This window comes from Scyliorhinus torazame, chromosome 21 (assembly GCF_047496885.1).
Source record: "Scyliorhinus torazame isolate Kashiwa2021f chromosome 21, sScyTor2.1, whole genome shotgun sequence".
NCBI classification, from domain to species: domain Eukaryota; kingdom Metazoa; phylum Chordata; class Chondrichthyes; order Carcharhiniformes; family Scyliorhinidae; genus Scyliorhinus; species Scyliorhinus torazame.
Window position 1 is genome coordinate 112,106,372 of NC_092727.1, and position 22,629 is coordinate 112,129,000.

Consider the following 22,629-nt stretch of genomic DNA (forward strand, 5'->3'; position numbering starts at 1 on the left):
CCTTGTTTTCGAGTTCCATTTTTCATTAGTTACTACATTTTACTTTTAAATAGCAACGGCAACAATTTGCTTTTATACGGTGCCTTTAATTAGCCAAACATCCTGGGGCACTTTTGATTTGCTTATTTTCCATAGACCTGTGCCAAACGTTGTTAGGACTTGAATTTGTAGTCGGTGCGAAAGCTAGTGCTGCATATTATTCGAGGGGTTTTACATTAAAATTTGGGTTCTCAATGTCAGGAAAAACTAATTTCCTGGATAATTCAGAGACAACGAAGAACAAAGAAATGTACAGCACAGGAACAGGCCCTTCGGCCCTCCAAGCCCGTGCCGACCATACTGCCCGACTAAACTACAATCTTCTACACTTCCTGGGTCCGTATCCTTCTATTCCCATCCTATTCATATATTTGTCAAGATGCCCCTTAAATGTCCCTATCGTCCCTGCTTCCACTACCTCCTCCGGTAGCGAGTTCCAGGTACCCACTACCCTCTGCGTAAAAAACTTGCCTCGTACATCTACTCTAAACCTTGCCCCTCTCACCTTAAACCTATGCCCCCTAGTAATTGACCCCTCTACCCTGGGGAAAAGCCTCTGACTATCCACTCTGTCTATGCCCCTCATAATTTTGTATACCTCTATCAGGTCGCCCCTCAACCTCCTTCGTTCCAGTGAGAACAAACCGAGTTTATTCAACCGCTCCTCATAGCTTATGCCCTCCATACCAGGCAACATTCTGGTAAATCTCTTCTGCACCCTCTCTAAAGCCTCCACATCCTTCTGGTAGTGTGGCGACCAGAATTGAACACTATACTCCAAGTGTGGCCTAACTAAGGTTCTATACAGCTGCAACATGACTTGCCAATTCTTATACTCAATGCCCCGGCCAATGAAGGCAAGCATGCCGTATGCCTTCTTGACTACCTTCTCCACCTGTGTTGCCCCTTTCAATGACCTGTGGACCTGTACTCCTAGATCTCTTTGACTTTCAATACTCTTGAGGGTTCTACCATTCACTGTATATTCCCTACCTGCATTAGACCTTCCAAAATGCATTACCTCACATTTGTCCGGATTAAACTCCATCTGCCATCTCTCCGCCCAAGTCTCCAGACAACCTAAATCCTGCTGTATCCTCAGACAGTCCTCATCGCTATCCGCAATTCCACCAACCTTTGTGTCGTCTGCAAACTTACTAATCAGACCAGTTACATTTTCCTCCAAATCATTTATATATACTACAAAGAGCAAAGGTCCCAGCACTGATCCCTGTGGAACACCACTGGTCACAGCCCTCCAATTAGAAAAGCATCCCTCCATTGCTACCCTCTGCCTTCTATGGCCTAGCCAGTTCTGTATCCACCTTGCCAGTTCACCCCTGATCCCGTGTGACTTCACCTTTTGTACTAGTCTACCATGAGGGACCTTGTCAAAGGCCTTACTGAAGTCCATATAGACAACATCTACTGCCCTACCTGCATCAATCATCTTAGTGACCTCCTCGAAAAACTCTATCAAGTTAGTGAGACACGACCTCCCCTTCACAAAACCGTGCTGCCTCTCACTAATACGTCCATTTGCTTCCAAATGGGAGTAGATCCTGTCTCTAAGAATTCTCTCCAGTAATTTCCCTACCACTGACGTAAGGCTCACCGGCCTGTAGTTCCCGGGATTATCCTTGCTCCCCTTCTTAAACAGAGGAACAACATTGGCTATTCTCTAGTCCTCCGGGACATCCCCTGAAGACAGCGAGGATCCAAAGATTTCTGTCAAGGCCTCAGCAATTTCCTCTCCAGCCTCCTTCAGTATTCTGGGGTAGATCCCATCAGGCCCTGGGGACTTATCTACCTTAATATTTTTTAAGACACCCAACACCTCGTCTTTTTGGATCACAATGTGACCCAGGCTATCTACACCCCCTTCTCCAGACTCAACATCTACCAATTCCTTCTCTTTGGTGAATACTGATGCAAAGTATTCATTTAGTACCTCGCCCATTTCCTCTGGCTCCACACATAGATTCCCTTGCCTATCCTTCAGTGGGCCAACCCTTTCCCTGGCTGCCCTCTTGCTTTTTATGTACGTGTAAAAAGCCTTGGGATTTTCCTTAACCCTATTTGCTAATGACTTTTCGTGACCCCTTCTAGCCCTCCTGACTCCTTGCTTAAGTTCCTTCCTACTTTCCTTATATGCCACACAGGCTTCGTCTGTTCCCAGCCTTTTAGCCCTGACAAATGCCTCCTTTTTCTTTTTGACGAGGCCTACAATATCACTCGTCATCCAAGGTTCCCTAAAATTGCCGTATTTATCTTTCTTCCTCACAGGAACATGCCGGTCCTGTATTCCTTTCAACTGACACTTGAAAGCCTCCCACATGTCAGATGTTGATTTGCCCTCAAACATCCGCCCCCAATCTATGTTCTTCAGTTCTCGCCTAATATTGTTATAATTTCAAATATAATGAAAGGACATCCACAAGGACAACATTTCTGTCTGCTTTGAACAGACAATATCCATATTGGGACAGGTAATAAAGCGCAGAAAATAATTAGACAATCCATTAAGCTCATGGGGTGCCAACATTCAAGAAGGTGGCTCATCACCAGGCAATTGGGGATGAACAGCAAATGTTGGCCTTGCCGACGATGTTCATATTCTCATAGATAATAAATAAAAAATTCAGGAAAACATTTCAGTACCTGTAGAAAACTAAGAGTGCAATTGATTGAAACTCAATGCTACTGCTGTGTCTATTGTGGCATTGAGCCAAATCCAGAAAATGCATAGTGCACATGTGTATGGATATATATAATTTCATTTTTAAGACTTTCTGAATATTGCTAGCAATTTTGTTGGCATTCTTGCTAAATTCATAGCTCTTACTGTTCACACGAGAAGTAGGATTGAAGAAAACTCTCTTAAGGGTCACCGATTTGTCTGATTTGGTATATCAGTGAGTTTTATTATAAGCAGTGCTATACTTGATGGCAGCTGAGTATTTTTGAATGCTTTTTTATTGCTGCTCTTTCTTTCTCTGTTTTATCATTGGTTGCGATTGGTGCAGGTGAATGTATAATGTTTATTTTACACTTGTGATACCTAAGCTACAATCACTGTTCATCATGCCATGTACAGCTCTTGTGATCAATCTTGAAATACCAATGTAATATTATCATGCATTTTAGGAGTCTGCAGGAAAGCACTCGTTTTAAACAACTTGCAGAAGGAATTATGAAAGTCATCCAGGCCTTTGAATTGGACACAGGTTATGAGTGTAAGTACAGAAAATGCTTTTATTGTTTTTGAGATCATTCTTGCATTTCATAGCATTCGACATTTAAATGTACATCCCCCCCCCCCCCCCCCCCCCCCCAAAGTATATCTTAGAGAATGATTGCTTACAGTTCTTAGATGTACATATTGAACTAGTGACTAATGGGCAGGAATATGAACAAAGCTGGAAAGTTATTACAAATTTAAATGGACCCAAACCTGATAAACTGAAGGGAGGTGAAAGACTGCAATATTCATGCAAATATTTAATGTGTTCTGATCAATGGAGTAATGCTGTCCTTCTATAATGGAGAAAAGGAGCTTGATGCAATTCTGGTTGATATCCCCAATTTAATTCCCCCCACTAATCAATTTTAACAACTTGTGAGAATTATTTTGTGTTTTGAGTTAAATTGCAGCAGTACAGTGGTCCTGGACTTGAGTGCATCGAGGAGCACAATACTCATGCAACTATCAACCTCCGAAGTGTCCACACATTAAATTTTAATGCTTTTTTTTTTGCATGTGTTCTTTATTTTCCCTAAATGAAAGGAAGAACTGTCTTAGGAAAACAATATTGCCATTTTCATTGGTTACATTTTGGGAATATATAGTTACTGACAGAAATATGAATGCTATTAAAACGTGGTAAATCACAGAAGAGTCAAAGTGGCATTCTATTCTATTCATTAAATTTTAAATCCTGTGCATCTGCTGTGCTATGGGACACTTTTCAGTTTGGGCACCTTTTATCATCCTGGACCAGACCCTCAAATGTTTAGTACAATCTGGATAAGGACCAATAACTTGTTTAATGTATGATGTGGAGATGCTGGCTTTGGACTGGGGTGAGCACAGTAAGAAGTCTTGCAACACCAGGTTAAAGTCCAACAGGTTTGTTTCGGTGTCACTAGCTTTTGGAGCGCTGCTCCTTAGGTGAATGAGGAGGTATGTTCCAGAAACATATATATAGACGGATTCAAAGATGCCAGACAATGCTTGGAACGCGAGCATTAGCAGGTGATTAAATCTTTACAGATCCAGAGATGGGGGTAACCCCAGGTTAAAGAGGTGTGAATTGTGTCAAGCCAGGACAGTTGATAGGATTTCGCAGGCCAGATGGTGGGGGATGAATGTAATGCGACATTATTATCATAGAATTTACAGTGCAGAAGGAGGCCCTTCGGCCCATCGAGTCTGCACCGGCTCTTGGAAAGAGCACCCTACCCAAGGTCAACACCTCCACCCTATTCCCATAACTCAGTAACCCCACCCAACACTAAGGGCAATTTTGGACACTTAAGGGCAATTTATCATGGCCAATCCACCTAACCTGCACATCTTTGGACTGTGGGAGGAAACCGGAGCACCCGGAGGAAACCCACACACACACGGGGAGGATGTACAGACTCCGCACAGGCAGTGACCAAAGCCAGAATCGAACCTGGGACCCTGGAGCTGTGAAGCAATTGTGCTATCCACAATGCTACCGTGCTGCCCCTGAATCCCAGGTCCCAGTTGAGGCCGCACTCGTGTGTGGACCTTGGCTATAAGTTTCTGCTCGGCCATTCTGCATTGTTGCGCGTCCTGAAGGCCGCCTTGGAGAACGCTTGCCCGGAGATCAGAGGCTGAATGCCCTTGACTGCTGAAGTGTTCCCTGACTGGAAAGGAACATTCCTGCCTGGTGATTGTCGCGTGATGTCCATTCATTCGTTGTCGCAGCGTCTGCATGGTCTCGCCAATGTACCACGCTTCGGGACATCCTATCCTGCAGCGTTCGAGGTAGACAACGTTGGCCGAGTCGCACGAGTATGTACCGCGTACCTGATGGGTGGTGTTCTCACGTGTAATGGTGGTATCCATGTCAATGATCTGGCACGTCTTGCAGAGATTGTCATGGCAGGGTTGTGTGGTGTGGTGGTCACTGTTCTGAAGGCTGGGTAGTTTGCTGCAAACAATGGTTTGTTTGAGGTTGCGCGGTTGTTTGAAGGCAAGTAGTGGGGGTGTGGGGATGACCGTGGCAAGATGTTCATCTTCATCAATGACATGCTGAAGGCTGTGAAGAAGATGTCGTAGTTTCTCCGCTCCGGGGAAGTACTGGACGACGAAAGGTATTCTGTCGGTTGTGTCCCATGTTTGTCTTCTGAGGAGGTCGGTGCGGTTTTTTGCTGTGGCACTTTGGAACTGTTGATCGATGAGTCGAGCGCCATATCCCGTTCGTACGAGGGCATCTTTCAACGTCTGTAGATGTCTGTTACGCTCCTCCTCGTCTGAGCAGATCCTGTGTATGTGGAGAGCTTGTCCATAGGGGATGGCTTCTTTAATGTGTTTAGGGTGGAAGCTGGAGAAGTGGAGCATTGTGAGGTTATCTGTGGGTTTGCGGTAAAGCGAAGTGTTGAGGTGACCGTCCTTGATGGAGACGGGTGTGTCCAAGAATGCAACTGATTTTGGACGCATGACGACGCAGAATCGCTGAGCAGAAACTTATAGCCAAGTTCCGCACACATGAGTGCGGCCTCAACCGGGACCTGGGATTCATATTGCATTACATTCATCCCCCACCATCTGGCCTGCGAAATCCTACCAACTGTCCTGGCTTGACACAATTCACACCTCTTTAACCTTGGGTTACCCCATTTCTGGATCTGTAAAGATTTAATCACCTGCTGATGCTTGTATTCCAAGCATTGTCTGGCATGTTTTAATCTGTCTATCTATATATATATATATATATATATATGTTTCTGGAACATACCTCTTCATTCACCTGAGGAAGGAGCAGTGTTCCAAAAGCTAGTGACATCGAAACAAACCTGTTGGACTTTAAGATCGTGTTGTAAGACTTCTTACTTGTTTAATGTAGACCAAGTTTGAGATCCAAGACTCTTTTTTTTTTTTCCTAAGAGAATAGAACCCCCGGATTCCATGGTTTCTGAACAAACAAATATAAATTTTACCATACAGGTCAGATAAAACAATTTATAGTCAACATTCAGGGCTGATATCAGGTAGATGTGAATTAACAAGCAAATTGTGGTCGAAATAGCAAATGCATCAAGGCGGGTTCTACTGATTTCTCAGCAACCCACCCAGACGTCAATAAACCTTGTGAGTCAATCAGTCTCATTGAAACTCTGTCCCTCTCTCAAGAGGGATTCCGGACTTCATCACCTTTTGAAGACCTAATCTTGGTTCTCTCCAAAATGCACTCCCAACTGTGACGGCTTCAATAAGGGCCCACCTCAAGGTTTCAATCTCATCTCGTGAGTCCCCGTTTGCCGGGGTTCCCAAGTCTGCACTCCAGCACTAACCCGCAGTGCAGCATCAGCTTTTTGGCCATGTTGAGCAGAGTACCACCCCTCCAAAGTGGGTACCTTTGCCCCAAAAGCCTGCAGCATGGAATCAACAATGCCTGCTGCTTTCTATGATTTCCAGGTCTTCTGAGTCGTCATGAATCTGCCAACCACAGCCCTTTTTCTGCTTCGAGCCTATTGCTTTGATCGTCTCTTTATTTTTAACTAATATCTCTCCCTGTCCCCTGTCTCGAGGCCATTCACGGATTGTGGTGCCCTGCTTCTGGTCGCATGATGGGATTTTCGTGTTTTCCCCCCCCCCCCTTTTTTTTTTATGAAAGTGCACTGTCCTTGGCCCAAAGAATTTTAAAACGGCGGTTTGTTCATGTGCCTTCTGCGCATGTGCAAAACCCCTATTGCCAGGAACCCCCAGCCTCCCTTTCGGAAAGAAGATAAGTCTCATTTCGTAATAACCTCAAATACTGAGATAAAACTTTGACACTAAGTAATTCTGGACAATTATTGAAGGTTGTCTGCCTATGATTAGCAATGCAAGAATTCTCCCTGTGATTCTGTGATTGAGATGCTACAGTACCTGACTAATAGAGGTTGGAAGTGTAGGTCAAGATGATGGAATACTTTGTAGAATATAATTGCTCCTAAATCCATCATTCTCATTCCATGATGTGCCACTAGTCAGGTGACATAACACGCATTGATAAATACCTAACTTACTTTCAGGATTCTCATTAGTCTTGTGTTTTACTCTCGATTTAAAGAAGCAAAATTAAAAAAATTATTTGTTTGAAGGCTGATCTATGTGATGGTGGAAGACTCTATGTAGTCTTGTTTAAAATAAGCTTTCAGATTATCTCCAGGGCTCTACTTTCTCAATCACAGAATCACAGGGAGAATTCTTGCATTGCGATTCAAGTCACACGTGTATTGCTAATTTTGTTGTACCAATTTTGCCAGCCTTGCTGTTTTGGTGTTTATCAATATGTTTCCAATCCATTACACCCACACATGGATAATTAAAAGGCAACTTAATTATCAAGAAACGACATGTTGCCTGTTCTCATCTAGCGGTTCAAAAAAACGTTATGAGGAAAAGACCTTGTGTTGCATACCAAAAAATAACTGGAGATTTAGAAATTGAATTGAAGGAGATATACAGGAACTGTCATCCTACGTTTATTATTTTATGTTCATTTATCCCTATTTGTGTGTTTTAATGATCTGTGGTAGATTTTATTAATAAGCTAATTTTTAAAAATTAATTTCCGGGATGTGGGTGTCGCTGGTTAGGCCAGCATTTATTGCCCATCCCTAGTTGCCCTTCAGAAGGTGGTGGTGAGTTATCTTCTTGAACCACTGAAGTTCTTCGGGTGCAGGTACACCCACTGTGCTGTTAGGGAGGGAGTTCCAGGATTTTGTCCCAGCGACAGAGAAGGAACGGCGATATATTTCCAAGTCAGGGTGGTGAGTGACTTGGAGGGGAACCTCCAGGTGGTCGGGGTTCCCAGGTATCTGCTGCTCTTGTTCTTCTAGATGGTGGTGGTCGTGGGTTTGGAAGATGCTGTCCAAGGAGCCTTGGTGAGTTACTGCAGTGTATCTTGTAGATGGTACACAAGGCTCCCACTGTTCGTCGGTGGTGGAGGGTTTGAATGTTTGTGGAAGAGCAATTAAACGGGCTGCTTTGTCCTGGATGGTGTCCAGCTTCTTGAGTGTTGTTGGAGCTGCACTCATCCAGGCAAGTGGAGAATATTCCATTCCACTCCTGACTTGTGCCTTGCAGATGGTGGACAGGCTTCAGGGGGTCAGGAGGTGAGTTACTAGTTGTAGGATTCCTAGGCTTTGACCTGCCCTGGTAAACACAGTGTTAATGTGGCTAGTTCTGTTCAGTTCTGAACCAGGATGTTAATTGTGGGGGATTCAGCGATGGCAATGACATTGAATGTCATGGGGCGATGGTTAGATCCTCTATTGTCGGAAATGGTCATTACCTGACACTTGTGTGGTGCAGATATAACTTACCACTTGTCAGCCCAAGCCTTGATATTGTCCAGGTCTTGCTGCATTTGGACAAGGACTGCTTCATTATCTGAGGAGTCGCAAATGGTGCTGAACATTGTACAGTCATCTGCAAACATCCCCATGTTTGACCTTATGATGGAAGGCAGGTCATTGATGAAGCAGTTGAAGATGATTGGGCCTAGGACACTATCCTGAGGAACTCCTGCAGTGATATCCTGGAGGTCAGATGATTGACCTCCAACCACAACCACCATCTTCCTTTGTGCCAGGTATGACTCCAACCAGTGGAGAGTTTTCCCCCTGACTCACATTGACTCCAGTTTAGCTAGGGCTCCTTGATGCCATACTAGGTCAAATGCTGCCTTGATGTCAAGAGCAATCACTCGCCTCACCTCTGGCATTAGAGCTTTTGTCCATGTTTAAACCAAGGCTGTAATAAGGTCAGGAGCTGAGTGACTCTGGTGGAACGCAAACTGAGCGTCCGTGAGCAGGTTATTGCCGAGTACGTACCGCTTGATAGCACTGTTGAAGACTCCTTCCCTCACTTTGCTGATGATGGAGAGTAGACTGATAGGGCGGGAATTGGCTGGGTTGGATTTGTCCTGTTTCTTGTGTACAGGATACACCCGAGAAAATGCCAGTGTTGGACCTGTACTGAAACAGCTTGGCCAGGGGTGTGGCAAGTTCTGGAGCACACGCCTTCAGTACAATTGCAGGCATGTTACCAGGACTCATAGCCTTTGCAGTATCCAGTGCTTTCAGCAGTTTCTTGATATCACATAGAGTGAGTTGTATTGGCTGAAGACTGACATCTGTGATGCTGGGGATTTCTGGAGGAGACCGAGATGGATCATCCACTCCGCACTTCTGTCTGAAGATTGTTGCGAATGCCTCAGCCTTGTCCTTTGCATATATGTGCTAGGCTCCTCCATCATTGAGGATGGGGATATTTGTTTAATTGTCTACAACCATTCCGGGCTGGATGTGGTAGGACTGCAGGGCTTAGAACAGATGTGTTGGTTGTGGAATCGCTTAACTCTATTACTTGTCACTTAAGCTGTTTGGCACACAAGTGTTATAGCTTCAGCACGTTGACACCTCATTTTTAAGTATGCCTGGTGTTGCTCCTGGCATGCTCTCCTGCGCTCTTCATTGAACCAGGGTTGATCCCTGGCTTGGTGGTAATGGTAGATGTTGCAGATTGTGGTTGAGTACAATTCTGCTGCTGCTGTTTGCCGACAGCATCTCATGGCTGTCCAGTCTTGAGTTGTTAGATCTACATACAACATACAGTGCAGAAGGAGGCCATTCGGCCCCTTGAGTCTGCACCGACCCACTTAAGCCCTCACTCCCACCCTATCCCCGTAAACCAATAACCCCTCCTAGCCTTTTTGGACACTATGGGCAATTTAGCATGGCCAATCCACCTAACCTGCACGTCTTTGGACTGTGGGAGGAAACCGGAACACCCGGAGGAAACCCACGCAGACACGGGGAGAACGTGCAGACTCCGCACAGACAGTGACCCAGCGGGGAATCGAACCTGGGACCCTGGCGCTGTGAAGACACAGTGCTATCCACTTGTGCTGCCCTGTTCAAAGTCTATCCTACTTTAGCATAGTGGTAGTGTCACACAGCACGATGGAGAGAGTACTCAATGTGAAGAAAGGACTTTGTCTCCACCAGGAATGTGCAGTGGTCACTTCTATCGATACTGACATGGACAAATACATCCGCAGCAGGCAGATTGGTGAGGATGAGGTCAAGTATGTTTTTCCCTCTTGTTGGTTCCCTCACCACCTGCTGCAGTCCCAGTCCAGCAGTTATGTCCCTTAAGGCTCAGTCTGTGGTGGTACTACTGATTCATCTTGGTGATGGACATTGAAGTCCACCACCCAGAGGATATTCTGCACTCTTGCCACTCTCAGTGCTTCGTCCTCAACATGGAGGAGTGCTGATTCATCAGCTGATGGTGGCCGGTATGTGGTAATCAGCAGGAGGTTTCTTTGCCCATGTTTAACCTGAAGCCATGAGACTTCATGGGGTCCAGAGTCGATGTTGAGGACTCCCAGGGCATCTCTCTCCTGACCACATACCAGTGTGCCGCTGCCATACTTGGTTGGATCTGTCCTGCCGGTGAGACAGGACATACCCAGGAATGGTAATGTGCTGTTTGGGGTATTGTCTGAAAGCTATAATTCTGTGAGTATGACTATGTCGGGCTGTTGTTTAATTCGTCTGTGAGATAGCTCTCCCAACTTTGGCACAAGTCCCCAGATGTGGGGCAGCACGGTAGCATAGTGGTTAGCACAGTTGTTTCACAGCTCCAGGGTCCCAGGTTCGATTCCCGGCTGGGTCACTGTCTGTGCAGAGTCTGCACGTTCTCCCCGTGTCTGCGTGGGTTTCCTCTGGGTGTTCCGATTTCCTCCCACAGTCCAAAGATGTGCGGGTTAGGTGGATTGGCCTTGCTAAATTGCCCTTAGTGTCCGAAAAAGGTTAAGTGGGGGTTACTGGGTTACACGGATAGGGTAAATATGTGGACTTGAGTGGAGTGCGCTTTGTAGGGGCCGTGCAGACTCAATGGGCCGAATGGCCTCCTTCTGCACAGTAGAGTCTATGTGAGTAAGGAGGACAGGACTGGGTTTGCTGTTGTCGTTTCCGGTGCCTGGTTCGATGCCGTTTTCATTTCTTTTTTGTGTTTTTGTAGCGGTTGAATCCAACTGAGTGGCTTGCTGGGCCATTTTTCACTGCAAACTTTAAATGACAAAAGATGTGCTCTTCATTGCTATTCTAAAATCAGTATTTTGGCAGCTGATCTCGAGGTAATGCATTTGAAAATCAAAAGTCTCTTTGAAACAACAAAGGGAAGATTGGAAATATCTTGCACTCTTTTGTACGTTTCAAGATTTTTTGCATGGACTAAAAGCTATTAAAAAGCAGTGTTAATGTATGTCGTGTATTCGATGAATTTTTTTTTTAACGATCTTGCGCCTTTTTAAACAGTCTCCATAGGCAACACGCCAAAACGGACACCAACTGAGATCAATGCTTACAGACAGTTATGGCAAAATGATAGCCATGCTTGGAGTAATACACCACAGAATGTCATGGCTACTGGAATCTCCAAGAATCGCACTTTGGTACTGCAATTATTTCTTTAATGCTTTCTGGTTGAATTGGCTCAAATAATTGGATTTTGCTCTCTCTCCATCTGGGGTGATATTTTCATGTTGCTCGTTTCTAGAAAAGCGATTTGATAGTAAGGGAGCCAAGGACATTTGAATGTTAGACCCACTGGTCTAATCCTTCAGCAATGACATTTCCAGATGGAAAGGGAAACTGCAATTGGAGAGGGAAATGGGGTGAGTTGGAGTCAGATTAGATACAGAAAGAGCAAAGAAGAGAGACTGGAAAAATAAGAAAAGAACATGTAAACGAAACCTCTTGGAACAAATTAGTACTGAGCAGAAGTGAGGCGCCACGGTTTTATTAGTTCTCTGTCAGGACTGTAAATCATGTCATTAACAGAATCATTACAGCATGAAATTCCGTCTCTAAATAGCTGTGATGAGATTCACTCACATTTACGCTGCAAACCCAGGGATGCTTTGACCTTCGAGGGGAGGTTGGTGACAGGTGCAACTTGTCCAGCAATTTGGGATTATTATTCTCAGCTCGTGGCATATCTCTTCCTCCTCCCAAATTGCTGATTTTTTTTTAACGTATGAATAACGGTGGGTTCTATGACCTTGCCATCAGAAGTAGGCCATTCGGCCCATTGAGTCTGCTCCGCCAGTCAATGAATCACGACTGATCCGAAATGTTCCTCAACTCTACTTTCCCACCTTATTCCCGTAACCCTTGACCCCCCCCTTACTGAATGAAAATCTGTCTATCTCCGCTTTGAACATGCTTAATGACCCAGCTTCTACAGCTCTCTGCGGTAAACAATTCCACAGATTCTGAGAGAAGAAATTCCTCCTCATCTCTGTCTTAAATGGGCGACCCTTTACTCTGAGATTATGCCCTCTGGTCTTGCAACTCTTCCATAAGGGAAACAAACTCAGCCCTTTTTTTTTTTCCTCCTCCAGTTATTTCCAGACCATTGCTCTTCATTTTATTCCCCCCCAAATTTCTGTGAATTCTTGCATTTCTTGCATTCTTCCAATATGAGATGGATAAACTGACGAGGGAATGAATGGAGTGTTCATTTTTTTTACCGACCTCCTCAGAAGAAAAACATGGGACACAACCGACAGAATACCCTTCGTCGTCCAGTACTTTCCTGGAACGGAGAAACTACGACATCTTCTTCACAGTCTTCAACACGTCATCGATGAAGGTGAACATCTTGCCAAGGTCATCCCCACACCCCCACTACTTGCCTTCAAACAACCGCGCAACCTCAAACAAACCATTTTTTGCAGCAACCTACCCAGCCTTCAGAACAGTGACCACCACACCACACAACCCTGCCATGACACTCTCTGCAAGACGTGCCAGATCATTGACATGGATACCACCATTACACGTGAGAACACCACCCACCAGGTACGCGGTACATACTCGTGCGACTCGGCCAACGTTGTCTACCTCATACGCTGCAGGAAAGGATGTCCCGAAGCGTGGTACATTGGCGAGACCATGCAGACGCTGCGACAACGAATGAATGGACATCACGCGACAATCACCAGGCAGGAATGTTCCCTTCCAGTCGGGGCACACTTTAGCAGTCAAGGGCATTCAGCCTCTGATCTCCGGGTAAGCGTTCGCCAAGGCGGCCTTCAGGACGCGCGACAACGCAGAATCGCCGAGCAGAAACCTATAGCCAAGTTCCACACATACGAGTGCGGCCTCAACCGGGACCTGGGATTCATGTCACATTACATTCATCCCCCACCATCTGGCCTGCGAAATCCTACTAACTGTCCTGACATGACACAATTCACACCTCTTTAACCTGGGGTTACCCCATCTCTGGATCTGTAAAGATTTAATCACCTGCTAATGCTCGCATTCCAAGCATTGTCTGGCATCTTTGAATTTGCCTATATATATGTTTCTGGAACATACCTCTTCATTTACCTGAGGAAGGAGCAGCGCTCCGAAAGCTAGTGATATCGAAACAAACCTGTTGGACTTTAACCTGGTGTTGTAAGACTAATTACTGTGCTCACCCCAGTCCAACGCCGGCATCGCCACATCATTTTAAAAATACAAATATGTTGACCTCCATTTTTGACAACCCAGGGTCGGCCTTGTACAGCTTCTCATAGTGCCTCCCGAATAACCCAGTTATCTTTTCTGGCTCCGACACCGACTCCTCCTTCTCCGCCCTTGCCTGCAAAATTTACCTGTACGCTGTCTGATGCTGCAGTCGGTGGGCCAACATATGACTCGCGTTGTCAACCTGTCAGACTGCCCCTGCATTCTTCCTCTCCGCCAGCAACTTCTTCGTGGGGACCACCGAATATTTCTTATCCACCTCCACTACCTTGTCTTACAGCTGCTGATGCTCCTATCCCTATGAACCTTAAACAAAATAATCTTCCCAATGGACCATCAGGACACCCCTTGCATGAAAAAACACCAGAATTCACAAATAAGCTCCTACCAGAAATCAAACTTACAGTTTCTAAATAAAATCCCCCCACCCCCTGCAATCGGCAACCCAGACAACAGAGTAACTTTTGCAGACTTAACTCCTGCATCCCCTCAATTCCCCTCCAGCTTATGGACCCTGATAAAGTCATTGATCTCCTCCAGCATCTCAAGATAATACTCCCAGCCGCCATGACTTACCTTGAGCCTGGCCCGGTACAGCACCCTGAGCCAAATCTGTCGTTTGTACAACAACGCCTCGGCCTTGTTGTAGCCCAGCCCCGTGACAAAATCCTGGTAAATCCGGAATCCCTTACCCTCCCACTCACCGAATCGCTTTGCTTTGGCCCACCTCAGGCTCTTCTCCTTGTCCAAAAACTTGTGCATCTGCACAATCATCGCTCGCGATGGCCCCCCTGCTCTCGGCTTCTCCCTCAAGGACCTATGGGCCCAGTCGTCCACTCTGGAGCCTCATCCTGCACCTTCTCCTCCGCCAACCTGGCCAACATCCTCGAAACAAACTTTGTGGCGCTCGTTCGCTCCACACCTTCTGGCAGCCCCGCAATCTGCAAATGATGTTGTATAGACCTGTTCTCCTGCTCCTCCACCTTCGACCGCAGCGACTTGCATGGATCCCCACCTCCGCCTCCAAGGGCACGATACGATAATTCTGTTCAGACACCACCTTTTCCATCTCCCAGATTGTCGCCCCTTGTGCTATGAGGCACTTTTCCACCCGATGCAGAGACCCGCGAAGAGGTGCCACTGCTCCCTCACATGCCTTTGACCAGCCACTGTGCCTCTCCTTCCTCTGCTGTTGAAATTCCTCCTTGATGAAGCTCATCAATTGCTCCATCTGAGGCTTCCGCACTAATGACTTACCTTTCCCCTCTGCTATTTTCACAACAGGTCCCCTCCAACTCCTTAGCCAAGTCTTTCACTGTCTTAGCCGGGTCTGATAGCCAGTAAACATGCCAGTCCAGGGGAAAACAACTTCTCTTACACTTTCCGTTCCACTTTTCTGCCGAATCTACCCAAGGCACGGATGAAAAGAGCCAAATCCAACGCCTTCAAGTTGGGGCCGTCCTGTGTGCAGCCACTCACTCCATGGCCGCCACATGGGAGTCTGAAAATCTTTCATGTGTTAATATTATGCTTTGTAAAGATATCCACACAGCAGGAGTTTCATTGTGAGATTCTGGTGATGTTTTGAACAATTTATATAAGTCTTCTGAAGCCTCAATTGAGACCACAGTCATGCAGTTATTCCCGTCTGTTTTTATGTCCATTCTTTATTTTTGGAGTTCTAAAGTGACTTTGTTTGGCTGTGGCAGGTATTGTGTCAAACATCAGCCAATGGGCTTCATATATGACATTTACACTGAAATGTTGACAATTGTGATGTAATCACTGCAGTTTTATCATCATCATTGTTTATCAGGAAATAACCATATATTGCATCTTAATTATGTTGTATAGTTAAAGAAATTCTGAGCTAACCTTTTGTTTTCTTGTACAGAAGGTGTGCTCTGACCCTCCTTTGACTGAATTTGTAAAAAGGATCTCCTCAAGAAATAAAAGGCAGAAAATAGAGAGCACTTCAGTCTATGTTGGGATTGGTAAGAATTTTAATTGCCTGGTATGAAGGGATGATCTTTGTTTTGTGTGGTTTATTGTACTGATCTGGACCTAGTACTCGCCTCCTCCCACCTAAATCCAAGAAGGACAAAATGTCTTTGCCACAGACTTCAGCTGCCCCTTAGTCCACTGACAATGCTGGTGTTTGGCCAGTGGGAGAGCTTTGACCCATTCTGCTTGCATCTTCTTCCTGTGAAGGAGGGCTACGTTGTTCCTTCGCATAATCGGCAAGCACTACTGAATCGTTCGTTGAAAATGAATTATCTAACAATCTTTTTTATGGTACTGGCTGAAGAGTATGTGCTGGCCATGGCACTGGGAGAACTCCCCTACCTGTCTTTACATACAGCTCTGGCACTCTTACAGTGGATGGTGTTGCAATTGAATGCCTCGTACAAAACAAAAGACCCCTCTGGCAAAGCAGCATTCCCAGCCTGGATTATGTGCAGAAGTCTCTAGAGTGAAGCTTAGAACAAAGAACGATACAGCACAGGAACATGCCTTTGGCCCTCCAAGCCTGCGCCGACTATGGTACCTGCCTAAACTAAAACCGCATACACGTATGGAGTCCGTATCCTTCCATTCCCACCCTATTCGTATATTTGTCTAGATGCCCCTTAAATGCTGCTATCGCACCTGCTCCCACCACCTCCCGAGGCAACGTGTTCCATATATTCATCACCCTCTGTGTAAAAAGACTTGCCTCGCACATCAGTTCTAAACATTTTCCCCACGCACTTTAAACCTATGTCCTCTAGTACTTGGCTCTCCTACCCTAGGAAAGATCATCTGACTGTCCACCCTGTCCATGCCACTCATAATCTTGTAGGCACACGAGTAGAGAATGCTACTACTTGAGTAACTGTACAATAATTTAAATTTGCCTTCTGTATTACAGATTCGGACTCTTCTGAGGAGCCTTTGTTCAAAACACATGTTAATGTAAAGTAAGTGAAACTATACAGATCTAGGGAGGCTAATTGCACTGTGAAATGTTTCTGAAATACTGTTATCTTTATATATTGTGGAAATGTGAAAGTAGGTGATCAGTTTTGAAATACACCTGGATACATGAAGGAATTACTGATATTTGGACTAATTTTTGATCATCTGTGATTGGTGGTTGTCTTGCTATTTCAAGACAAGATTTTTTTGTTGACTTGTTATCCATTAGGATTTTTGTTTGTAAAATAGCACTTTTAAATTTTGTAACCTTAGTTGGGTCGTCATTTGAAGTACTGATATTCACCAACGTGTTTTTTATGATTTCCCTAGCAAGTAGGATTTCTAACAGTGGCCCAGATTTTACTTGCTGGGGTGAGGGGGTTTGTGTTGAAGGTGAACAACATTCAACATCCTTACCCCTCTGAGACTGTCCCGCAACTTCCAGATTTAGCACATGAGCTGATTAACATGGAAATCTTAAAACTGCTGTTCGTCATTAGCGTCTGCCATAGCTGCGCTGTGCCTCCACATCCCTGGAACCACTAGCTGATGTGGCAAGAAATTCCGTTTTCAGCACTCGCATTGCCTTTCAAAGCATCATATAATGTTGCACCTTGTTTAATCAGGTTTAATCGCATTTTTAACAGCAAGTTCAACAACCGTTGCTCAGCAATCTACACTATGGAGCATTGTTAAATATGTCCATTATGATTTAATTACAATCTCTTTTTAAACTAAACTTTTAAATATCACAGTTTTGTTCTAGAATGTTTCAGCTTCTACCGTCACACTATTTTACGTCCTAATTTTTTTTTTCTCCCACTATTTTTTAAGTGATTGGAAATTAGTGCTTTTCATTTCCTAATTGGTTGTCTGTGAAAATTCTTTAATGCGATCTAGACTATTTGGACAGCATGATGACATCAGTGCAACTCCCCACTGGGAAGTCTCATTTCAATCTACTGCACAGTAAGAGGGGTAAAGTTCTTGATGAAATTAATAGACCTTCGATGTCAGCAGCAAGTGATGTTGCTTCCCCGCTAACTGCAACGCCGAGCCAATAAGTTCCTCATTTGCTCAGAAAGATGGGCAGCAGAAAAATAAATCAAAAGCAAAATACTGCAGATGCTGGATGTCTGAAATACAAGTAGAAACTGCTGGAAAAACCTAGCAGGTCCAGCAGCATCTGTGGAGAGAGAAACCGAGTTAGCGTTTTGAGTCCAAAATGACTCGTCTCTGGAACAGATGCTGCCAGACCTGTTGAGTTTTTCCTGCACTTTATTTCTATTAAAGAAATCAAAACGTTAGTCTGGTATCTTGGTGTCTCCCACTGTGTGAAACGACAGGTACAAAACCTGATGTGAGAGCTGGTCGATAATACAAGATGTGCTTTCCCACTGCTGCTGGTAGTGATTAGTCAATCTGATCGTGGTCTCTTGGCATCTTATTTAATTAACTCCTTCGGGCGGCACGGTGGTGCAGTGGTTAGCACTGATGCCTCACGGCGCTGAGGACCCGGGTTCGATCCCCGCTTCAGGTCACTGCCTGTGTAGAGTTTGCACATTCTCCCCAAATTTGCGTGGGTCTCACCCCCCACAACCCAAAGATGTGCAGTGTAGCTGCATTGGCCACACTAAATTGTCCGTTAATTGGGGAGGGAAAAAAAATTGGCTACTCCAAATTTATATTTAAAAAGAAAAAACGCTTCATCTCGTACATTGTTTTTGGCATCCGTAATTAATTGTTTCGAAAACCCTCGCTCCACTTATGTTTGAATGAACAACTGTCATGCCAATAATTCATTCATTGAAGTTTGAACTCTTAAATTGCTGTTTCGATTGCTTCCATAGGTCTGCACTACATCAAAAACCCGTGAATAAGCAAGCTACTTCTCAAAAAGAGAAAATTGGTCGATGTGACAATGATGAGAAACCTTGTGAGGGAAAGAAATCAAAATTATCTAAGCCAGTATTGGAGGAACTGTTTTCATCAGAAATGGGTACGGTTATCTTTGCCAAACTTCCAGATTCCTTTGTTCTCATGAAGAGCGCGGTACTTTATGCTGTAATGACTCTATGGGTGGAATATTCCTCTCCTGCCTGCGGCAGGTTTTGTGGCGGAAGGTAGTGGAAAATTTGGAGGGATGCCCAAAAAATCTAATTCCTGCCGACAGGAAAACAGTTTGGAATTTTCCCCTCCCCACTTTCATACCGAGCTGATGGCGGCATGCTTCGTTCCCGCTGACACCATTTGCATGCATTACTAAGTCATGAAGCTAATTAAATGCACGACTCGCCAGAATCGGGTGGCCCTTTTCTGTCTAGCTCTGCATCAGTGGGAAAGTAGACCAGTTTGAACCACTTTTGTAAATATGTGCCATGCACTTTTACTCATGTCTTCAAGGTGAGTGCAACATTCAGAGCTAATCTGCAGTAGTGCTGCCCAGTGAAACACTACACTGGTGGGAATATACGATTGCTCTGCTTCCTATAGGCTCTGCCACAGTTCCATGGTCCTGAGAGCCCCAGCAACACCCGAATGAAGAGGTTAAATCTATCCAACGGAGGGGACTCACACGACTCATGATACTGGGTACATCGTCCTCTGAGTCACTCGGAGGAGCAATGCACCGCAGCGGATAAGGAAATACGATTCATCATTGAGCAGATCTCCGATGTTGGAGCTACTTAGGTGGGGCTCTGCAGCATTCTGCACAGAGGATGTCCCACCTCATTGTCTGTTGCATTCTTCGCAATCTGGCAATGGGGGGGGGGGGGGGGGGTCCCTTCTCTGAGGGAGACAGGAAGGAGGCTGAGAGCTTCTCAGACATTGAAGGACAGGAACCTGAATTGGGAGTTGTTTCCAAGTAAGGATGCCATTGAAGAAGCAGGACGTGGAACATGTGGCAGTACCACTGAGAGCCACACGATTCCAGGAAGTTTGAGGTGCAGGCAACAGGACACAGCCACATTCCTTCTGTCACTTCGTGTCATGCCAGTGGACAAAAAGAGCTTAACAACCAGTGACATCGAGAGCACATGCAGCATTCAGACTTGTACTGTCAATGCTCATTATTCACTGGCCCCTAATCATTGGAAACCTTGCATCGGTGCGCTTTGAGAAGTGAAAGACTTGATGCAGTGGTGGCCACCTTTTATGAGAAACATTTTGTGGACATTAAGAAATGCACATGGTTGGAGAGAGCATCACTGTTGCAGGTCTTCTGTTCTATTTTTTTTATTTTATTTTTTAAATTTTTTTTAGAGTACCCAACTCCTTTTTTTTTCCAAATAAGGGGCAGTTTAGCGTGGCCAATCCACCTATCCTGCACATCTTGGGGCTGTGGGGGTGAGACCCATGCAGACACTGGGAGAATGTGCAAAGTCCACACGGACAGTGACCCGGGGCCAGGATCCAATCAGTGTCGGGAGGCAGCAGTGCCAACCACTGCGCCACCGTGCCGACCTAGGTCTTGTCTTTTGACACTACCAATGAAGGGAGCCTTCTCATTTGGCGAGACAATTACATCTACCTCTTCAAGGCCAGTGAGGATGCCGAACTGCTGTGGAAGAGCCGTATGGACTCAATGTTAACTGTTTCTCCACAGATGAGCCAGACCTGCCCAGTTTATCCGGCATGGTCTGTTTTTATGCTGAATTCCATGCTGTCTTATGAAGTATGGTTGCTAACACATTTTGCATACATTTCCAGTAATGAGTTTGACACATCTCCCTGACGTAACACACGGATAGAGTAACTAACATGAGTCAGCTACACATCACATAATTGTGAGACCCATCCTCACAATAAGAGGGGATATAGACGCATATGCATGAAGCTTTCAAATGACTAGACCATTTTCATGAACAGCAAATGAAAAGGTGCATGATATTAACAATGATTGAACACCCGTGACCAGAAGTGATTGCAAAGCTTCTTAATTTTTCTAACCCTACTGCTATGTCGAGGTGCATCCTCGACATCCACAGCAGAAGGAAAGTGGTCTGCTGACTGGTACAGCTTGTCGTCCTTGATGACTTTGGCAAGTGGATTTTGGAGGACGTCTGCTTGCTTTGGATGTCCTGTTTGGAACAGGTGAACCCCCCTCACCCTTGAGGTACAGCTTAAGGTGATACGGCCATGGGCAGAGGGGATTGGATAAGGCTGGACACTGTTGGAGTCACCTGGGTGATTGGCCCTGGGATCTCCAACTGCTGGTACTCCTTCCTGTGGGTGCCTGAGGACGCCTGCCTGACTCCGAGGAGAGGGGGCACCTGGAGGGAGGTCACGGTTCCCTGCCCCTCTTGCCTAGCCACAGATGGATCTCACCAATGCCTGTAATGATGGAATGCAGGTCCGAGCGCAAATCTGCCAGGATCTGCTGAACCAAGGTTTCAAAGGCGGTTGCCACTCTTCCCATGTAGACCTCGAGACTCTTGCATGTCGGGGGCAGGACATTAGAACATGGACGGACCCCTCGTTCCTTCACTCTATTCTGTTGACTGCCTCTTGCAAAATGTGCCATTGCCTGTTATTGCAGCTCCAGCATGTGTAAAATTACCATTTCCAGAGGCTCATCACCCAACTCTTGACTCAGCGTGTGGTTGCTCTCCAGCAATCCTTCAAGTTCCAGAGACCTGGGCCAAAGATGCCTCTGACTGCTATGAAGACGTGTCTGTGAGGCAAGATTGGTGGGCTTCCTGAAGCCACCCGGGTGTTGGCGGACTGTACTGATGGCCTCCAGGGGGTCATGACTAAACCTCAGGGCATCTTTCCCCTTTGATGCAGCCATCTGGAGACATCTCCTTCACACAGCTGGGCTGGACAGAGTGAATGTGTGTTCAGTTGGTGTTTAAATATGGTGGATGCACATTTGATCCCTTTGGGTGATGGCAAGGGGAACAAATCTGTTCCTGATTTGCCACGTGATTCAGAGAGACGCTCCTATATGCAAAATTGTGCCGAGTGTGTTTAGGGGCTGTTTAGCACAGGGCTAAATCGCTGGCTTTGAAAGCAGACCAAGGCAGGCCAGCAGCACGGTTCGATTCCCGTAACAGCCTCCCCGAACAGGCGTCGGAATGTGGCGACTAGGGGCTTTTCACAGTAACTTCATTTGAAGCCTACTTGTGACAATAAGCGATTTTCATTTCATTTTTTCCCCCCTACCCGATCAGCCAGTCGGAGAAACGCCGCACAACCTGTCTGTGTCAGCACTTCATTTTGCGTCGTCACTTCATTTCATAAACGGAAAATTCCACCCTATGAGTCCACAACATGTTGCTTTTATAAAATATTGACTTCACGCAATTTGAAACTGTTACTCCTGTGTTTTGAGAATGCAAATCAAAGTAATTGTTGGCTAAATAGTTTTAATTTTCTCTGTTTTTCATTAACACACTTGTTTTCTTGTATTGCCATTCTTCTGGTGGTCTCCTCCAAAGACCCACTGGTCTTTCCAACTTGACCCATGAAATTGTGATCTTATGCCCCACAATATATACTCTCCACTGAATCAGGGCCAAGTGATTGCCTGGTTGAGACACAAAACCAGATTACAAGCTCATGACCAAGTAGGTAGAAAAATGAGGAAATTCCTCTCTAACCCCCTTAGGTGGCAAAATTGAGATGCCCTGCTATACCTCAATTTATTAGGCGATGAACTGATCGTTTAGTTTAAGATTTGAATAAATAATGGCTCACTGGCTACTCATCAATCAGCTTCAACCGTTGCTCTAATTTCACTATTTTAGAGGGAGATTATTATTAATTGCAGGAAAAATAGGCATTTCTTTGTAGAAGCTTTTTAACTTGCATTCATCAGGACATTTGCAAGAATACAAT

General features: G+C 45.4%; 1 protein-coding gene across 5 annotated transcripts in view; it reads left to right on the forward strand.

The window, feature by feature from the left end:
• LOC140398505 (breast cancer type 1 susceptibility protein homolog) overlaps positions 1–22,629 on the forward strand; it is a 96,431-nt gene that overhangs the window by 17,023 nt on the left and 56,779 nt on the right. For 4 of the 5 annotated variants that reach the window (XM_072487266.1, XM_072487267.1, XM_072487264.1 and 1 more), the window contains 5 exons: positions 3,187–3,275; positions 11,608–11,744; positions 15,725–15,824; positions 16,742–16,790; positions 18,639–18,787. In XM_072487266.1, the coding sequence (XP_072343367.1) occupies positions 3,187–3,275; positions 11,608–11,744; positions 15,725–15,824; positions 16,742–16,790; positions 18,639–18,787 (524 nt within the window). The remainder of the gene's footprint in view (positions 1–3,186; positions 3,276–11,607; positions 11,745–15,724; positions 15,825–16,741; positions 16,791–18,638; positions 18,788–22,629) is intronic. The other variant, XM_072487269.1, reaches the window with a different exon arrangement.